The 16564-nt window shown below is 43.8% G+C and overlaps 1 protein-coding gene across 1 annotated transcript; it reads right to left on the reverse strand.

The window, feature by feature from the left end:
• Nucleotides 1-15713: 15713 nt before the first annotated feature.
• LOC131597207 (uncharacterized) lies at nt 15714-16154 on the reverse strand. Its single transcript, XM_058869917.1, has one exon. The coding sequence runs from the start codon at nt 16152-16154 to the stop codon at nt 15714-15716; it is 441 nt and encodes a 146-aa protein (XP_058725900.1).
• Nucleotides 16155-16564: the final 410 nt, after the last annotated feature.

The raw sequence follows: 16564 nt of genomic DNA on the forward strand, positions 1-16564 counted from the left end.
TGCCATTTTCTACTAAAAAAAAAGAATCAAACACAAGAATCACTCTATTAAGATGCACATTGCATAATAATATTCATTCAAACACAAAAAAAAATCAATCAAGAAGTAAATAACCATTCAAGAAAATATGCAGGAATACTTTGATAGTCAAATCAGAGAGCAAAGTTTACCAAGGATGTAACTTTTTGAAATCATATTAAGTCAATGAATCCTTACTTAATAGTCTTATAGTATTTTGAGTATCTATCTATAGCTGACTAAAACCCTATTCATATTCATGCCCCTACCCCATCTCGTTAAAGCAAAAATATATAGGTTTTGATCACACACCTAAAATCTGTTGATGGATCTGAACCTTGCCATCCCATTTCCTTCCAAAGATCTGATTTAAGTGAAGGAAGCTCCCTGTCAGGATAAGCCAATCTCAACAATAGTAAAAGAGCTTCCTGCACAACAATAAAAAAGAGATTTGAAAATGTAATCCTTTATCAAAATAAAATAAAATGTGAATTACAAATTTATTTTCAACTACTGTATTATAGAATATCAAAGGCATGTAAAAAGAACCATTGTCATCAAATCAGCTATTAAATTCAATTCTCTCAGAAACACTACAAATAAGCATAACAAAACAATCCTCTTTCTTACTCATATCCCTATAACCCATAGCCAATTCAGTCCCAGCAAACAACAACAACACTCCTAAAATCCCCACCGGAAATTGTTTGAAGAAATGCGACAACGAACTTCCCAACATAAAACCCAAAACGAAATTCACGGCACCCAGAATCGCCACACACCCTCCACTCCTCCCACCAAATTTATACTATCCCGCTAATCCACCAGCACCAAGACAGCATGGCATAACGCTAAACCAACCACCCAGAAGATTCATCAACACAACTGTCACTGAAAAATCCTTGGTGGGAAATAAATCAGAAGATAGGTTACAAACTCCTATCACAGAGTTCTTATGTAACCCAAAATCATTAGGCCTTCTTATGAAACCCAAAATCACTCCCAAGACAAACACTATAAAAGCATAAGGTAGTGAAAAAAACATATTTTTCAATGTTCTACCACTCTTTTTTCTCTCGGCACCTTCAATTGAATCGCCCAATTCTTCCTCAATCTCATGTGCATGATCCTTTTCACCAACACCATTTACAACAACAATAAATACAACACAAATAATAGCTAAATACAACATAAATTTGGTTTGTGAATTACCCTCCCAGAGACAGATACATAAGGTGTCGAACCAGCCGCCAAACGCCAATGATGATACCATTTTTTACATTTTACTGAAGCAACATACTTTCGTTGGACTTCAAAGATGATGCATAATAACTCCACTTGTTGCATGATCCAAAACCCTTCATAGCTTAACGATCTTGGCTATGCATGAACAACAAAAAATCAATTAATTAATGTGATAAACAAAACACAATTGACAACATTAAAATGCACACACTTACGGCGACAACCGCAAAACTGCATCAACGCTATCACCACATATCCGCTGCCGGTACCTGATTACTTCAAATACACCAATTGAATGTGCTAATGGTTTAGTTTATGAATCTAAGTAGACTTGACAGAATTAAAATGCACACACTTACCACGATAATAAAAGGCTAGACGCTTTTAACTAACAACTTACCTGCATTTTGGCCACAACATTGACAGTTGCTGAACCATTACGAAGAGTAGCTATCGATATCATCCCGTGCTCTACTGCTCTCAAACCTGACCGGGTCTTTCAAACCTCAGACCATGAAACGCAGCAACGACAACCACTGTGTCATTCCTGCTTTTCATCAAACATATGGAGGGCAAGCTCTGACATGCCTTAAATCGGAAAACTGAAACTGAACAGGTTGTCAATATTGCAAAAATAAATAAAATAGCAGCTCTCTTTCACCATCTCAACATGACAAAATCCAAAAACCATTCAGCACATATTGGAATATTGGTTAGGTTTGTCAATGATAACATAAAAACCCACATTATAAAAGGTCTAATCTATGCACTAACCTTTGGGTTGTCCATACCTCAGAGACCACTGTTCACCCGAAATCAGCCACAGAGAAACAAACAATGAAACCCTAAGATTTTCATTCTTCATTTTCCAGAAACCCTTCTCAAATTGTTGCAAAAACAATAACTATTCACACAAACACACAACCATAGCCACAGAGATCATAATGAAACCCTAAATGTTACCGTCATTTTCCAAATACTTAAAATCCTTTAGAAATTTTTGTAGAAGAAGAAAAAAAGACAACAGATCCGTAGATCCAAAAACACAAAGAACAAAAATCAGAAAAATCTCACCAAAGTTCTGGAACCATAACATCATCTTCATATCCTTCAACACTCAGTAAACTGAGAACATCAAAACCCTCTTCATCACCACTTAGTAACAACAAAAAACCCAGATCTGAAGAAGAAGATGCTCACCTTATGTTCAGATAACCGCACCGTCGGCGAAGCTTCCCTCTTTCGCGTGAGTCAACACCACCAAACCTGAAACAACAAACACCAAATCAAAATCAAAATCGAACATGTCTGAAACTCAATAATAACAATGAAGAAGGAGACGCTGAAGGAAGAAGAAGATGAAGGAGGAAGACGAATAGGGAGAAGACGAAGAGAGGGAAGAGTGAAGAAAGAAGAGGAAGAGAGGGAAGAGAGAGAAGACGAATAGGGAGAAGACGAAGAGAGGGAAGAGTGAAGACAGAAGAGGAAGAGTGAGAAAGTCTCCAACATTGCATCTGGGATTGTGATTAGAAAGCAACATTGGGAGTAAGGAAAACATGAAAAAGGGTACAGTCTGTGTTTAGAGGAGCAACTATCCTCCTCCTGTTCGGTTAGATCACAAACAATAGGACAAATAGTACATTAGTTGACCAATAGAGAGAGCTGCATAAGAAACTAAGAGTTAGATGATAACCAAAGTCAGAATTTAGTCCCAAAAAGTATTATTTGGACTCATTTTGACCCTCAAAATAATAGGTGGCATTTTTTAACCAAAGGGCATCTTGGTCTTTGCCAGGTACTTGTATTTTCTTATTTTATAGATAAATTTGTTAGCAATTAAACTATACACTAATGCAATTCAAATAAAAATTCATAGATTAGTTCAAATCTATAATCAAACATCATAATACAATGGGTATATCTGACCCCTAGTTTCTTCTATGCTTCTTGTACTGAAATCAGTCAGTGTCTCAAATAGAATAGCCTTTATAGTGGTCAGTGTCCCAAATAGAATAGCCTTTATAGTGGCCCTTACAGGACTGTCTTTTGAAAACACTCCTCTCTTTATATTGACTCGCGCAATAGTCATAATATGGTAATGTGCAGGTAACACATCAACGACGTGATCTACCATAGTTTACTCCTCCATTAATATCTCTTGATGAGCTTCCCTAGGTAGTCTTAATTATACTACTTCATGGTCGGGGAGCTGACACAATTTGTGCTTCCTCTGACACCAGATGATTATAGAAATCATCAACATCTCTGCGGATCATAGTGGAAGGAACAGACAGGGAGGGATCTTTTGGAATACCAAATTGAAACCCAAACTGACACATAAATTGCTCAGACAGATGTGAATGCATCATGCGTGACTCACAAGTCAACCATCCGGAGTATAAGGCTATGTCATACAAGGGACGCGTCTGACTGTGAATGTCGTACAATGTGTAGTGTATATCATCCAATGTAGTGCAATCAATAAACACTCGGAATTACTCAATCACATTATTCCCTCTGAGCGGGGTGTATCGCAAGTATGTGGCAAGTCCTCAGAGTAGTTATCCTCATATGACCTGTCGGAGATGCATGGAAAGTTAGAGAGGATCCATGCCTGAAAAATGGTTCAGATGAAATATAAATAACAGTGTAGCATAAGTGTTATGAAATATTCTTAATAGTAAAGGTGAAAATATATTATCGTAAGTGTGTTGCTCGTTGTCATTTGTCTAGTCTTCCAAAGACAAGTTTCTCCTAACTTCGAGTGTCGGTAAACCAAACAAGTTACCCCATAATTGTACTCATGAATGTGCTCAAAGTCAGTAAAATATCTAAGGTAAACTGCATCAACATAATAAGCACTTTTGTCCACAAATATGGACATGTCAACCAAATACATGAGATATCACCTCAATGCACATGCTCTATGATGCAAAATATGTGCATTATCACCATCGGCCTCCAGTGCCACAGTTAGGAAGTTTCTTTAAAGTTCATCCAGAAATGCAAATCTAGCACGACACCCTCTAGTGTCATCCATCTCCTTTTGTCTATCTTCTAGACCTACTCCCAAATAGGTCACCATCATGTCTGATGCACCAGTTATGATGATTCTGGAGTTTTTTAATAATCTTCCCTGATCTCAATATGAAATAGGGATGACACATCATTTAGTGTGATGAACATCTCACAAATCAGAAGATGAAAATATGTTGTCTCTGACTGTCATGTTTCCATAAAAGCTAACAACATACAATGGTTAATAACATTATAATTACTCTTGCATAAATGTTGCATCCCATATAATTGCATCACATCGTGAAATCATTGCTTCTCAGGTTGTTGCAGCTTTGTAATCTTTCTACCATGTTTGATGCATTTTAAAACATTACAATATTTCCTGGAATCCATACAACCTGCATAATCAGAGTCGACGTACCCTTCGATTACTACTTTACTATCTTCACCACAAGCTCCACCGTAAAATAGAAATATGTTCAGAGACCTGTTTATGTACCATAGAATCCACTTCAATGCTTTCCAATAATCCTGTTCTGGACTGGGCCAAGATTCGGCCTAATCTACTTTCGGTCCACTTAACCTTGGAGATCCAAACCATCCCCGAGCCCATAAGGAGCAAACAGTGCCCGGCTACTCGAGGACCCAACGGCACTAGAGTAAGCTACTTGGTGCTCGGCATGAGTGCTCCCCGCGAGCACGCCACCTGACGAGGACTTGCCTCCTCACTCGAACCCGAGCATGCCAAAGCGCGCTCCACGCGAGCACCTTCTCTGCCGAGGACCCTTCTCCTCGTAGGGTTCCTTCGCATCCAACCCCCCGAATAATGCGGAGTCCACGTGGTCTCTAAAAGACCGCGTCTCCCTTAGACTTTAGAGTGGTTGACCAAGACGGAGAGCACACACGCATCTCCGATATTTTCGCCTAGGAAACCTGGCAGTCTCCTAGTTGGGCCTGGAAATCCAGCCCAGTAGCGAGATCATGGCCCAGCGCTGGGGGTTATAAATTCCCTCTTTCACTAGAGGGTCAGATATTCATTCTCTTCTAACCTTTAGCTCGTACTTGCACTCTGATAGCTCGTCTTCTTACTTTAGCATCGGAGTACCTTGCAGGTACACCCCCCTTCAGTTCTCAAAGATCCAGTTCCGAGCAGGCCTTGACGATCCTTCTGATCAGGTACGATCAGTGGCGCCGTCTGTAGGAAACAAGCTTCCCCGTCTTTAACATACAAAGATCAAAGCAAATTCATCATGCGATCATCATGGCCGGCAACAACAACAATACCAACCAAGCTCTCGACCCCTTCCACCTTGATCCCCTCATTCATGGTGCCACAGCTGACGAGCAGAATCGACACCGAAGGGAGGGACAACAACTCACTGCTGACGGGCCAAGGAGACCAAGGCACGAAGTCTCTCAGCCCACCAGGAACGAGCAACTTCAAGTCCAAAATAACAGGAACGAGCAAGCTCAAATCCAGAACAACGAAGCTGACTCCAAGGACGGGCATCCCGCTTCCTCCTTCACTCATACCTCCCAGAGGCAAGAGACCCAGTACGAGGACAACCATGAGCAAGTCGACATCCCCGAGGATGCTGACCCCACGGCTGTATCCTGCTCGCGGCCCTCAAAAAGATCAACTGCCTCATTCAACAATAGAGTGAACGAATTGATAGGCTGGAAAGGAAGCGACGATCACGATCTCCTCCGCGGAGGCGCTACCGCGCTCTTCCTCATCCTCACGCTCCCCACCAAGGAGGCACCACCGACGTTCGCCCTCATCTTCACGCTCTCCACCAAAGAGGTGTCGCCGCCGAGGATCCTATTCCCGCTACCCTCGACGAAAAGACCCAAGAAACCAGAGACTCGAGGAAGCGGAAACTGGAAACCTCTCCCCCGAGCAAGGGCATCGGGGCCCCGCCAAAGCTGTTGTGAAGGGCCGCGGACATTCCCCTCCCGAAGACAACCGCAAGGCTTATGGAAAAACACAAGGAAAGCCTCGACAAAAGCACAGCAACCGCGGAAGACACTCAACCTCCCCTGGTCCAAGTGACGAGGAGGACTTTCGCAGCCCTTTATCGGAGGACATCCAAAGAGCCCGTCTATCCTGGGGAATGGAGAAACCCCAAACTCAGGACCTCTACAACGGGACCACGGATCCTGACGACCACATCCGTAGCATTGAAGCCGTCATGGACTACCACGTGGTCCGAGGATCTATCAAATGTCGGATCTTTCTGACCACACTCAGGAAAGGAGCGATGACCTGGTACAGGAACCTTCCTCCCAACTCCATTCACTCTTGGTCAGAACTCAAGAAATTCTTCTCGAACCACTTCACAGCCTCTCACCGGCAGCCGAAGTCTGAAGCGACCCTCGAGGCCGTAATTCAAGGGGCCAACGAACCTCTCTGAGAATACCTCGACAGGTTCAATAAAGAGGTCGTTCAGGTGCAAACAACTGATCACGTGAAGAGATATCTCCTGGAACGAGGACTCCTCCCCGGGAGCGACTTCAAGAAAGCTATCAAAATTGAGAAGGTACGCACCATGGACGCCCTCCTGCTCAAAGCTTAAGCCTACATCACCTATGAGGAAGGCGAAGCAGCCGTGAAGAAAGGCTCGAGAGGCAACGACGCTACCCCTAGCTCAAGCTAAGACTATTCTCTTTCTCTCCGAGGCAACGAAAAGAGAAAAGACGACAGGTCCCGTGACATAAAGGAACAGAGAGGACCAGTTGGTCGGTTCAACGACTATACCCCGTTGATCACTTCACGCGAGCACATTCTGACCGAGTGTAAAAACACAGAGTTCAAAAACTCTAACGTTCAGCCCCCGAAGCTGAATCCCACCAGACCAGGGACCGACAAGTCCAAATACTGCAAATACCACAAGAGTCATGGGCACCTAACCGACGAGTGTATACACCTGAAAGACGCCATCGAGACTCTGATCAAAGAATGTCGTCTCTCCAAGTATACGAAGAAAGGAGAGACTTCCCGGCGAGAAGGGCAAGGGACTTCTGACGGGGATAATTCACCAGATAACGGACCGCTGCAGGTTTCCCTATCCGTCACCCGACCAGAAGACTTCATACCCTCGGTCGGAGTGACCTCCTCCCTGAGCCCATGGGAAGGATTCCCGACCGCCATGGTCATTTCTAACGGCGGAGATCCGGGCTCTCTCACGATCAGCTCGGTAAAGAGGAAGTTTGACGAGCTCATCAGTGCCAACTCAGACCTCGGTCCAACCCTCCAGAAGTTCAAGGGAAAATCAGATCTGATAACCTTCTACCTCGAAGAACTCCCGGGCGGAGCCCCAAATGCCACGATCCCCCTGCTCGTCCGAGCAAGGATGGCTAACTTTGACGTCCGTCGGATCCTAATCGATGAGGGAAGTTCAGTCGATATCATGTACTCCCATATCTTCAAAACCCTCAAGCTGGACGACTCCCACCTCACTCCATACGTGGGCTCCGACCTCCAGGGCTTCAACGGAACCACCACCAAACCTTGGGGTTACGTCGAGCTGATCGTCACCTTCAGGGAAGGAGAGGCTTCCATACAGGTCAAGACATGATTTCTGGTCATCGACTGCAAAACCCTCTACAACTGCATCATCGGACGGCCCACTCTAGCCGAACTCACGGCCGTTCCCTCAACCGTGCACCTCAAGATGAAGTTCTACACAAAAAGGGGACGAGTAGCCACCATCAACGCCGACATCGAAGCGGCCAGAAGGATATTTGACGCGTCGATGAAGGGACTACAGCCGATCGCCCCTCCTTCTAGCACCAACAAGAAGCCACGGGCCGAAGACAAGCCAGCTCGGGAAGACCTGCAGCTACCGACCAATGTCAGCTCAATCGACCTCGACGCCTGTTTTACAAAAGAAGAACTGAAGAACGGCGAAGAACCGCAACCGAGGACAGCCCACCCCGTGCGACCAATTCCGGACGGCGACTTCGAGCTCGTCCCGCTAGGCGACAACCCCAACAAGGCGGTGAAGATTGGCAAAGACATCCCGGATCTGGCGAGGAAGCAACTCGTAGCATGCCTTTGAGCCAACGCAGACCTGTTCGCATGGAGTGTGTAATATGGTGAACTGACTTTAAAGAAAATGTCGCGGTTAAGCAAGAGTCGCCACCGACTTTTATTTTATCCAATAAGAAAGGCTAAAAGAACAGGAAAAGACCTTTAAAAAGATTTTGAGTTTGGGGGTAATTTATACAAAGGGAAGGTGTAAGGCACCCTTTGCATCCATGGTTTTCCATGGGCTCTTAATTGCTTTGCTCTTTTGAAACCAAAAGTTTAGAAATGTAGAAGAAGAAAATAAGGACTTTAGCTCGTAAATGAGCGTAGCCTTTTTGAAGGTTTATGAAAAAGTGTAAGAAAAAGATTTAAGCCAGAGCAAAGCAATTAGGGGCAAATTACCTTGACATTGTAAAAGAGTTCTTTTAGCCTTTCAGGCTATCCATACCATAAGAGGGTAGGAAGTCCTTTTATTTGGAGGTTGAAGGGTCGTTACAATTATCGTTCGCAATAAGATTGTCCCTGCCATAGGGGGACAGGTAGTCTAAGGGAAGGATCAGAATAGTCATCATTATTAGGCAACCAGAGGACACATCAGCATTTCGTAGGCAACTTCGAGGGACGAGATCATATAAGCGAATCGAAGGCAGCATCATTGGGACTTATGATTTGAATGAACTGAGGGCAACATTGCTGAGGCGTCCTCGTATTCGAGGGACTTGACTATTCTGCACTGAAAACAAAAGGCAACAAGGCAACAGGCAACAAGAGAGGTTACCATAAAAGGTGTGTGGGTGCACAATCATGTGATTCGATTCAAGTAATTATCTTATAATTAGTTATTCTAAGTTTAATTCGAGTTTTCACGCCCTAAATTACTAACCACACAATAATAATATATGACAGTGTTAAGTGCCTTCAAGGCCACACAATACAACCAGGAGCAGTTACATAATAAGCCATGGGGAAGGGGAGAAAAAGCAATAAAGTAAATCCAAACAGAGTAAATAGGTTTGACATAAGTAATAATTAAAAAGAAGAAATTAAAACAGAATGGATTTTAGGGTTACCGAACGTTCGAGCTTTGACCGGTTGGTTAACCCTGAAAATTAATAAAGGCAAGGAAATAAAATAGGGTAAGTGTAGGAGGAGTTCATTGACATTAAAAATAAACCCTAATTTAATTTATAAGGCAAAATTAATATTTAAATAAAAAAGAGGGATTAGAACTTAGCTTTTGATTGGCGTGGCGCATAGTCGGAAGAACCCTGATGGTAACCCTGAAAAATTGCACAAAGAAAAAAGGAAAATTTTCAGTGTATGACTGATCTAATGATAACCTCGTAAACCCTGATTCGGGCACAAGTTAACTATGGTTAATAAAATAAATAAAAACCAAATTAATTAATTATTGGTTTTCAACCTAATTAATTAAATCGGCAAAAAAATCGATTAAGTTGTCTAATCCTAATAAGTATTTTAATCAATCAACAAAAATATTAAACTAATTAAACAATTAAATAACTAAATTAAATTAATCATTTAATTATTTAAATCAAACAAGAATTATTATTATCAATTAAGTCAATTTAATCATTTAATTATTTAAATAAAAATTATTAAAATAAATGATGATGATTTTATGAAAATAAATAAGTTATTAGTATAATAAAAATAAAATAAATAAAAACTATAATAGAAAAAGAAAGAAGAAAAAACAAAAGAAATAGAAGCATTTGTGTAATTAAATAAAAAAAATTGGAATACTTAGCGTATAATCTGGTGTGGTTGGTGGCTGATGGAGCATGGTAGAGCTGCGCGTTATGGTGCGTTGGATCTGAATCTGAGGCAATCTGATGGTGGATATCATGAAGGTGCGTGATGGGGACTCACGTATTGCATACGTTGTATCTGTAAGCAAAGAAATCTGAAAAATAAAAATGATGGGAGTGAGGATCGAACCCCATCCCTTATGCATACAAGGCTTACGCGTTTCACCTTTGCCACAGGATCACTTTTCGTTCGCTGTAAACTACACAACCCACAAATATTATATATAATAATTAATTGCCCAGAAAATTCAAAAAAAACAAGTGCACCATGGCCTCCTTCTTCTTCCTTCAGACCATGGATTCTGCTACGAATCAAACACGATTTGGCTACGAAACTCATCCATATCCAATCCCTGAAAAAAAACCAAACTCGCAATATACATTGAATAAATTCAAAACGAAATCATGATTAAGTCAGAAACTGTGTTCTAAACACGATATGGGCCTTCATTTCCCCCAATTTTGCTTATATTCAAAACCCCTAATCAGAAGCTCCAAAACCTAGCCATTGTAGATTCTTAATTCTGCAACGAAACTTAAATCAAACAGCACCGGTAGCTTGCAAACAAGATTGTAAACGTAAACACACAATCAAACATGATTCATGATGCATATATAAGTGAATTGGACATTGAAAATTTCGAGGGCAAATCGTGAATACGGGACTGCAATTTATCGTGTTCTGATCGATGTTAGGTGTTGGGTCGCGCTCAGAAAACACTGGAAAATTGATCTGAACGCTTGGCTCGGTCTGAATCGAATTGTGCCTTGGTCTACCTTCTCCTTCCAATCCACGGTTTTTTAGCTTAGGGATAGGTTCCTCTTGCAGCCAATTCTCCCCCTTTTTCTGAGCGTGATCTCTATATATATATAGCAAGGTTTTAGGGTTAATAAACTTGAAGAGAATCAATCAAAATATTTGATTTGGTGGAAAGATATTTGATAGAAAATCTCATGTGAAGGTTTCCATTATTGACTCAATCTCACTCCCATGGTTTCCACTTGATTGACTTTGAATAAATTTCTCAATCTTTAATAGAAGCATAATCCTAATTAAATCTTTGATTATTTCCACCAATTATTTATTTTTAAATTGAATTTTTATAAACAAAAACCCAATATAAAAATAATAATATAATAAAAATAATAAAAATAATAATTGTGAAAGCATGGGATTATGGGCTTCTAGTGCACTCATGATCATGTTTAGAAATTCAAACTTAGGCCCATTAGTGTAAAAACTCAAAATTGCTCAATCTATCCTTTGTGCATCTCCTAAAAATCATCCACCTTGCACCATTCATAACTTCTTCAATTTTGATCCCGTGAAGGTGTTATAAGACATTTTGGAAAGCTCGATGTGTCCTCTAAATGCTATTTTTGGTCTTAGCTCAATTAAACCTTCTATGTTCAAGCTATGAGCTTTTTGAAAAAGATGACTTTTCGTTGACCTTTTGGAGGACCTATAATGTTTTGGCTTATATCTCTTATGCGGAAGCGTTTCTCGACCTTGGGCCCAACATCAAAGTTGTAGAGAATTGAATTTCCTTGAGACTGGGTTTTGGTTGGGGAATTTCTGATAAAGCATGAGAGACTTATGGCCAATCAAAGTTAATTTGACTTTTAGGTCAAACTAGTCGACTGTTAACTTTCTGAGCTGTTGATTGAGCAATCTTAGGAATCAGAGATTGAAGCTTGAGGTGAGGATCCTTTGAATCATATGAGAGGCCATGGAGTCCACTTGAGGTATCAGAGGTTGATTTCTCCTTAAGTGAGAGAAAACCCTAGTTGAAGACTTATTGCTTAGGAGACGGGCAAGTGAGCCTAATTCTTGTATTATCTTGAGCAATTGAAGATCATATGAGTCAAAATATTTTGGGCAAATTTTGGGGTATGACAGAGCGCATGAAATGCCCGGACTCGACCCCGAGGTCGCCTGCCACCACCTCTCCATTGATCCAGCCACGAAGGCAGTAGTTCAACGTAGGCGTAGGCAGTCTCCCGAGAAAGCGGAGGCTGCCGAGAAAGCTGTAAAAGACCTCCTATAGGCAAATTTTATTTCTGAGGCCAAGTATTCAACTTGGCTCTCAAACTTTGTACTAGTTAAAAAATATAATAGAAAATGGAGAATGTGCGTTGATTATACCGATGTTAATAGGGTTTATCCCAAAGATGCTTACCCTTTGCCTAACATTGACAGACTGGTCGACAAATCGGCCGGTTATAAATTATTATCTTTTATGGATGCTTACCCAGGTTACTATCAAATCCCCATGGCGAGGTGCGACAAGCAATGCACGGAGTTCATGACCCAGTCAGGGAACCATTACTACAACGTAATGCCCTTCGGACTCAAGAACGCCGGAGCCACTTACCAGCGGATGATGAACAAGGTATTCCGAGGAGAGATCGGAGACACCCTCGAAGTGTACATGGACAACATGATCATCAAATCCCGAGAAGACACCGACCACACCACGCATCTTGAACGAGTATTCAAACAGGCCAGGACCTGCAAGATGCGTTTCAACCCAGAAAAATGTACCTTCGGCGTCCGGGCAGAAAAGTTCCTCGGTTTCTACCTGACCGAAAGAGGAATAAAAGCCAACCCAGACAAATGTCGAGCGTTCTCAGAACTCCCGACACCTAACAATAAGAAATCAATCCAAGTCTTAAACGGGATGCTCACAGCGCTGTCTCGGTTTGTCGCGAAATCCGCCCAACACGCTCTCCCATTTTTCAAACTTCTGCGCAAGGAAGCGACCTTCGAATGGTCCGAGGAGTGCGAACAAGCACTATCTCACCTCAAGCAAGTTCTCTCAGAACCGCCCGTCCTGTCCCGACCAGGAAACGACGAGATGCTATATCTCTACTTGGTTGTCTCAAACGAGGCAGTTAGCGCGACATTAATCCGAGAAGCTGAAGACGGGCAGAAGCCCGTATACTTCACCAGCAAAGCTCTGCAAGGACCCGAAGTGCGGTATCAGCAAATTGAAAAAGTCTCTTTGGCACTAATAATCGCCGCTCGAAGGTTAAGATACTATTTCCTCGCCCATACAATCGTCGTCCGAACCGGCCAACCAATCAAACAACTCCTCGGCCGACCGGACATGGCCGGGAGAATGCTATAATGGTCGCTAGAGCTATCCAAATTCGACATCCAGTACGAAAGCAAGAAAGCGCTGAAAGCTCAAGCACTGGCCGATTTTGTGGCCGAAATGACATCGATCACCTCCTCTCCTCCCTCAGCCGAGAATAAATGGGCCATCTACGTAGATGGCGCTTCCGGAAGCTCGGGAAGCGGGGTCGGCATCATCTTAGAAAATGATGAGGGACTCATCATTGAGGTGTCCTTAGTGTTATCATTTACCACTTCAAACAACCAGGCCAAATACAAGGATTTCCTCGCCGGTCTGCGACTTGCCGAGGACGTAGGCGCTCGGAAAGTAAAGATTTATACTGATTCCCAACTTGTCGCATCTCAAGTTAACGGCGACTACCAGGCCAAAAACGATACCCTCGTCGAGCACATACCCCGGGAGCATAATTCTCGAGCTGACGTCCTCTCCAAACTCGTGAGCACAAGGAAGAAAGGAGGGAACAAGTAAGTAATCCAGGAAATCCTCTCGAAACCAAGTGTGGACAAGAGTACCTCCCTAATGCAAGTGCTCGCCATCGGCGACGATTAATGCTGGATGACCCCGGTATACAATTTCCTCACCAAGGACGAACTACCAACGGACGCAAAGAAGGCCTCCACGATCAAAAGACGGGCCTGTTTATACATCATCATTGAGGGCAAACTATACCGATGAGGGTTTTCCATTCCCCTGCTCAAATGCGTCGACGCCTCCCAAGCACTCGAAATACTGCAGGAACTTCACGAGGGGATCAACGGCCAACACCTCGGTGGTCGCTCATTGGCAAGAAAAGCTCGCAGAGCCGGATACTATTGGCCGATCATGCAACAAGACGCTAAAGAACATGTCCAGAAATGCGATAAATGCCAATGTCATGTCGACATGCACCTAGCTCCCCCTCACGAGCTTAAATCCCTATCATCACCCTGGCCATTCTCCACTTGGGGAATGGATCTCCTCGGACCATTCCCGGTAGGGTCGTACCAAAACAAATATCTGGTAGTCTCCGTAGAGTACTTCACTAAATGGATAGAAGCCGAAGCGCTCGCCAAAATTACCGCTTAAAACGTGCTCCGCTTCTACAAACGAAACGTGCTCGCCCAGTTCTGAGTACCTCAGGCAATAATAACTGACAACGGCACCCAATTCACCGACAAAAAGTTCCAATAGTTTGTCTCTAAGCTCGGCACTAAGCAACACTTCACTTTGGTAGAGCACCCCTAGACCAACGGACAAGACGAAGCCGCGAACCGAGTCATCCTCTGATGATTAAAAAGAAGGCTTAGCGAAGCTAAAAGGGTTTGGGTCGAGGAGCTGCACAGCGTACTCCGGGCATACAGGATAACACGGCACTCGAGCACCGGAGAAACTCCATTTAGATTAACTTACGGCATTGAGGATGTTATCCCTGTGGAAATTCGAGAAAAATCTCGATGTACCGAGTCACCTCTCGAGGAGGAGCTCAATGACGAAGCTATGAGGGAAGAACTCGATATGGTCGAGGAGATCCGAACAGGGTCCTCCCTCCGCGAAGCAAAGTTAAAGCAATAGATAGCAATGCGCCATAACGCCAAAGTCATCAAACGCGAGTTCGAAGTCGGAGCTTTGGTATTGCGCAGGAACATGAAAGACTCGCGCGAAGGCAAACTTGCCCCAAACTGGGAAGGCCATATCGAGTTTACGATAAAACCGAGAATGGCGCCTACTACCTCGAGAACCTCCTCGGGGAAAAACTTGCTCGACCTTGGAATGCTGAAAAACGATAGGTGATCGTAAACGGACGCGCGTCATGGTACGGACGCGAACGCTCCATGACAACGACAGTCGGAATTCCTTACCAAGGCAAAGAACCGATCACACGGGGAACCCTACACCTAGATCCACCGTGGCAGTACCTGCACGGCAGAACCCCAGCTCGCGATGGGACCATTCACGCCACGAGCACTTGGCCCCGATCGCGGTCTCGTACTCGTTCATAGCGCACACCTGCTCTGCGCGCCCGGTTTGTACCCCACACGCCCGGAAAATCAACCGAGGTCGAGCACAGTCCATTAACAAATATTCCTAAGTGTGATAACACTCGCACATATTAACGACCATCAGTTGTCGAACACGATCCCATAACAAATATTTCTAAGTATAATATCAATCGCGCGGATTGTCGAGCATAATCCAATCACAAATATTCCTGAAACGTTTGGCATTCTAAACACACAAAAGAAAGTCGAAACACGAGCAAAGATTGCAAAACAGGAATATATTTAAAACCCGACCAAAATGGCCGGTAGTATTCGGAGATTACAAAAATTGACGGGCACGCAGGCCCCCAAACAAGCCGGGCAAAGCCCAATAACCAGAAAGAAAAAACATTATGGCACGTAGGCCGAGTGAACACGGGAACGCAGACCCAAAGTAGCAAAACCAACAGAATCATTCATCCTCGGCCGGAGAGTCGGGCACCATCTGTCCACCCACGATCTTTGACGAGAGCCCGATATTGTCTGCCTTCAACCCCGGGTTTAGAAGCCTTAATTGTTCAACTGCCCGATTGAACCCGACTTCAGCTATCTCGGCAAGACCGAGCTTGAGGCCATCAATCTTCTCGGCAAACTCGGCCCTGGATTTCAATCCACCCATATCTTCGGACTCCTCCGCCGTCGGCGCCCAAGACAACTCGAGATCGACAAACTTTTTCTTCTCCGCCTCCAGCTCTTCGTCCTTTTGCTTCAAAGCCTCCTCGACCTTCTTCTTCGTTCTTTCCCGAGCGGCTTCCATCTTGGCCACCTTGTCCTCGGCGACCTTTTTGTCGGACTCCGCCTTCTTCAGCGCATCAGCAGAAACGGTGCTCCCCCTGGCAAGCACATGGGCCATCTCCACGACCCTCATAACAGCGGCACTATCACTAGTAAGCTGTTTGAGGAGGGCACAGGAGTATCCATCCCCTCTATTCGCCGAGCCTCATCCGAGGAGACCGAGAGAGGATGCTGCTCAAAGTATTGTCCGTCTTTGAAGCAAGGAGGAAGCATGAACCCACGGTCAGGACCCAAAATTTACGTTTCTTCGCGAACCGTCTCGGCTTGGCGCTTCTTCTTCGGAGTCCTCTCACCCTCCAAATTCACCTGGGGAGAACCAGCCGATCCTGAGTTATCGCCCGAAGCCCCTGTCCGGTATTTGTTCTTTGCTCGGAGCCTCCGGGCATCTTGGGTTATCTTCATGAGCTTGTCATCCATCGTCGGCATGGCATCTGAAAAACAGAACGGACAGGTTAGCAAGAAACATCA

This window comes from Vicia villosa, linkage group LG4 (assembly GCF_029867415.1).
Source record: "Vicia villosa cultivar HV-30 ecotype Madison, WI linkage group LG4, Vvil1.0, whole genome shotgun sequence".
In the NCBI taxonomy this organism is placed as follows: domain Eukaryota; kingdom Viridiplantae; phylum Streptophyta; class Magnoliopsida; order Fabales; family Fabaceae; genus Vicia; species Vicia villosa.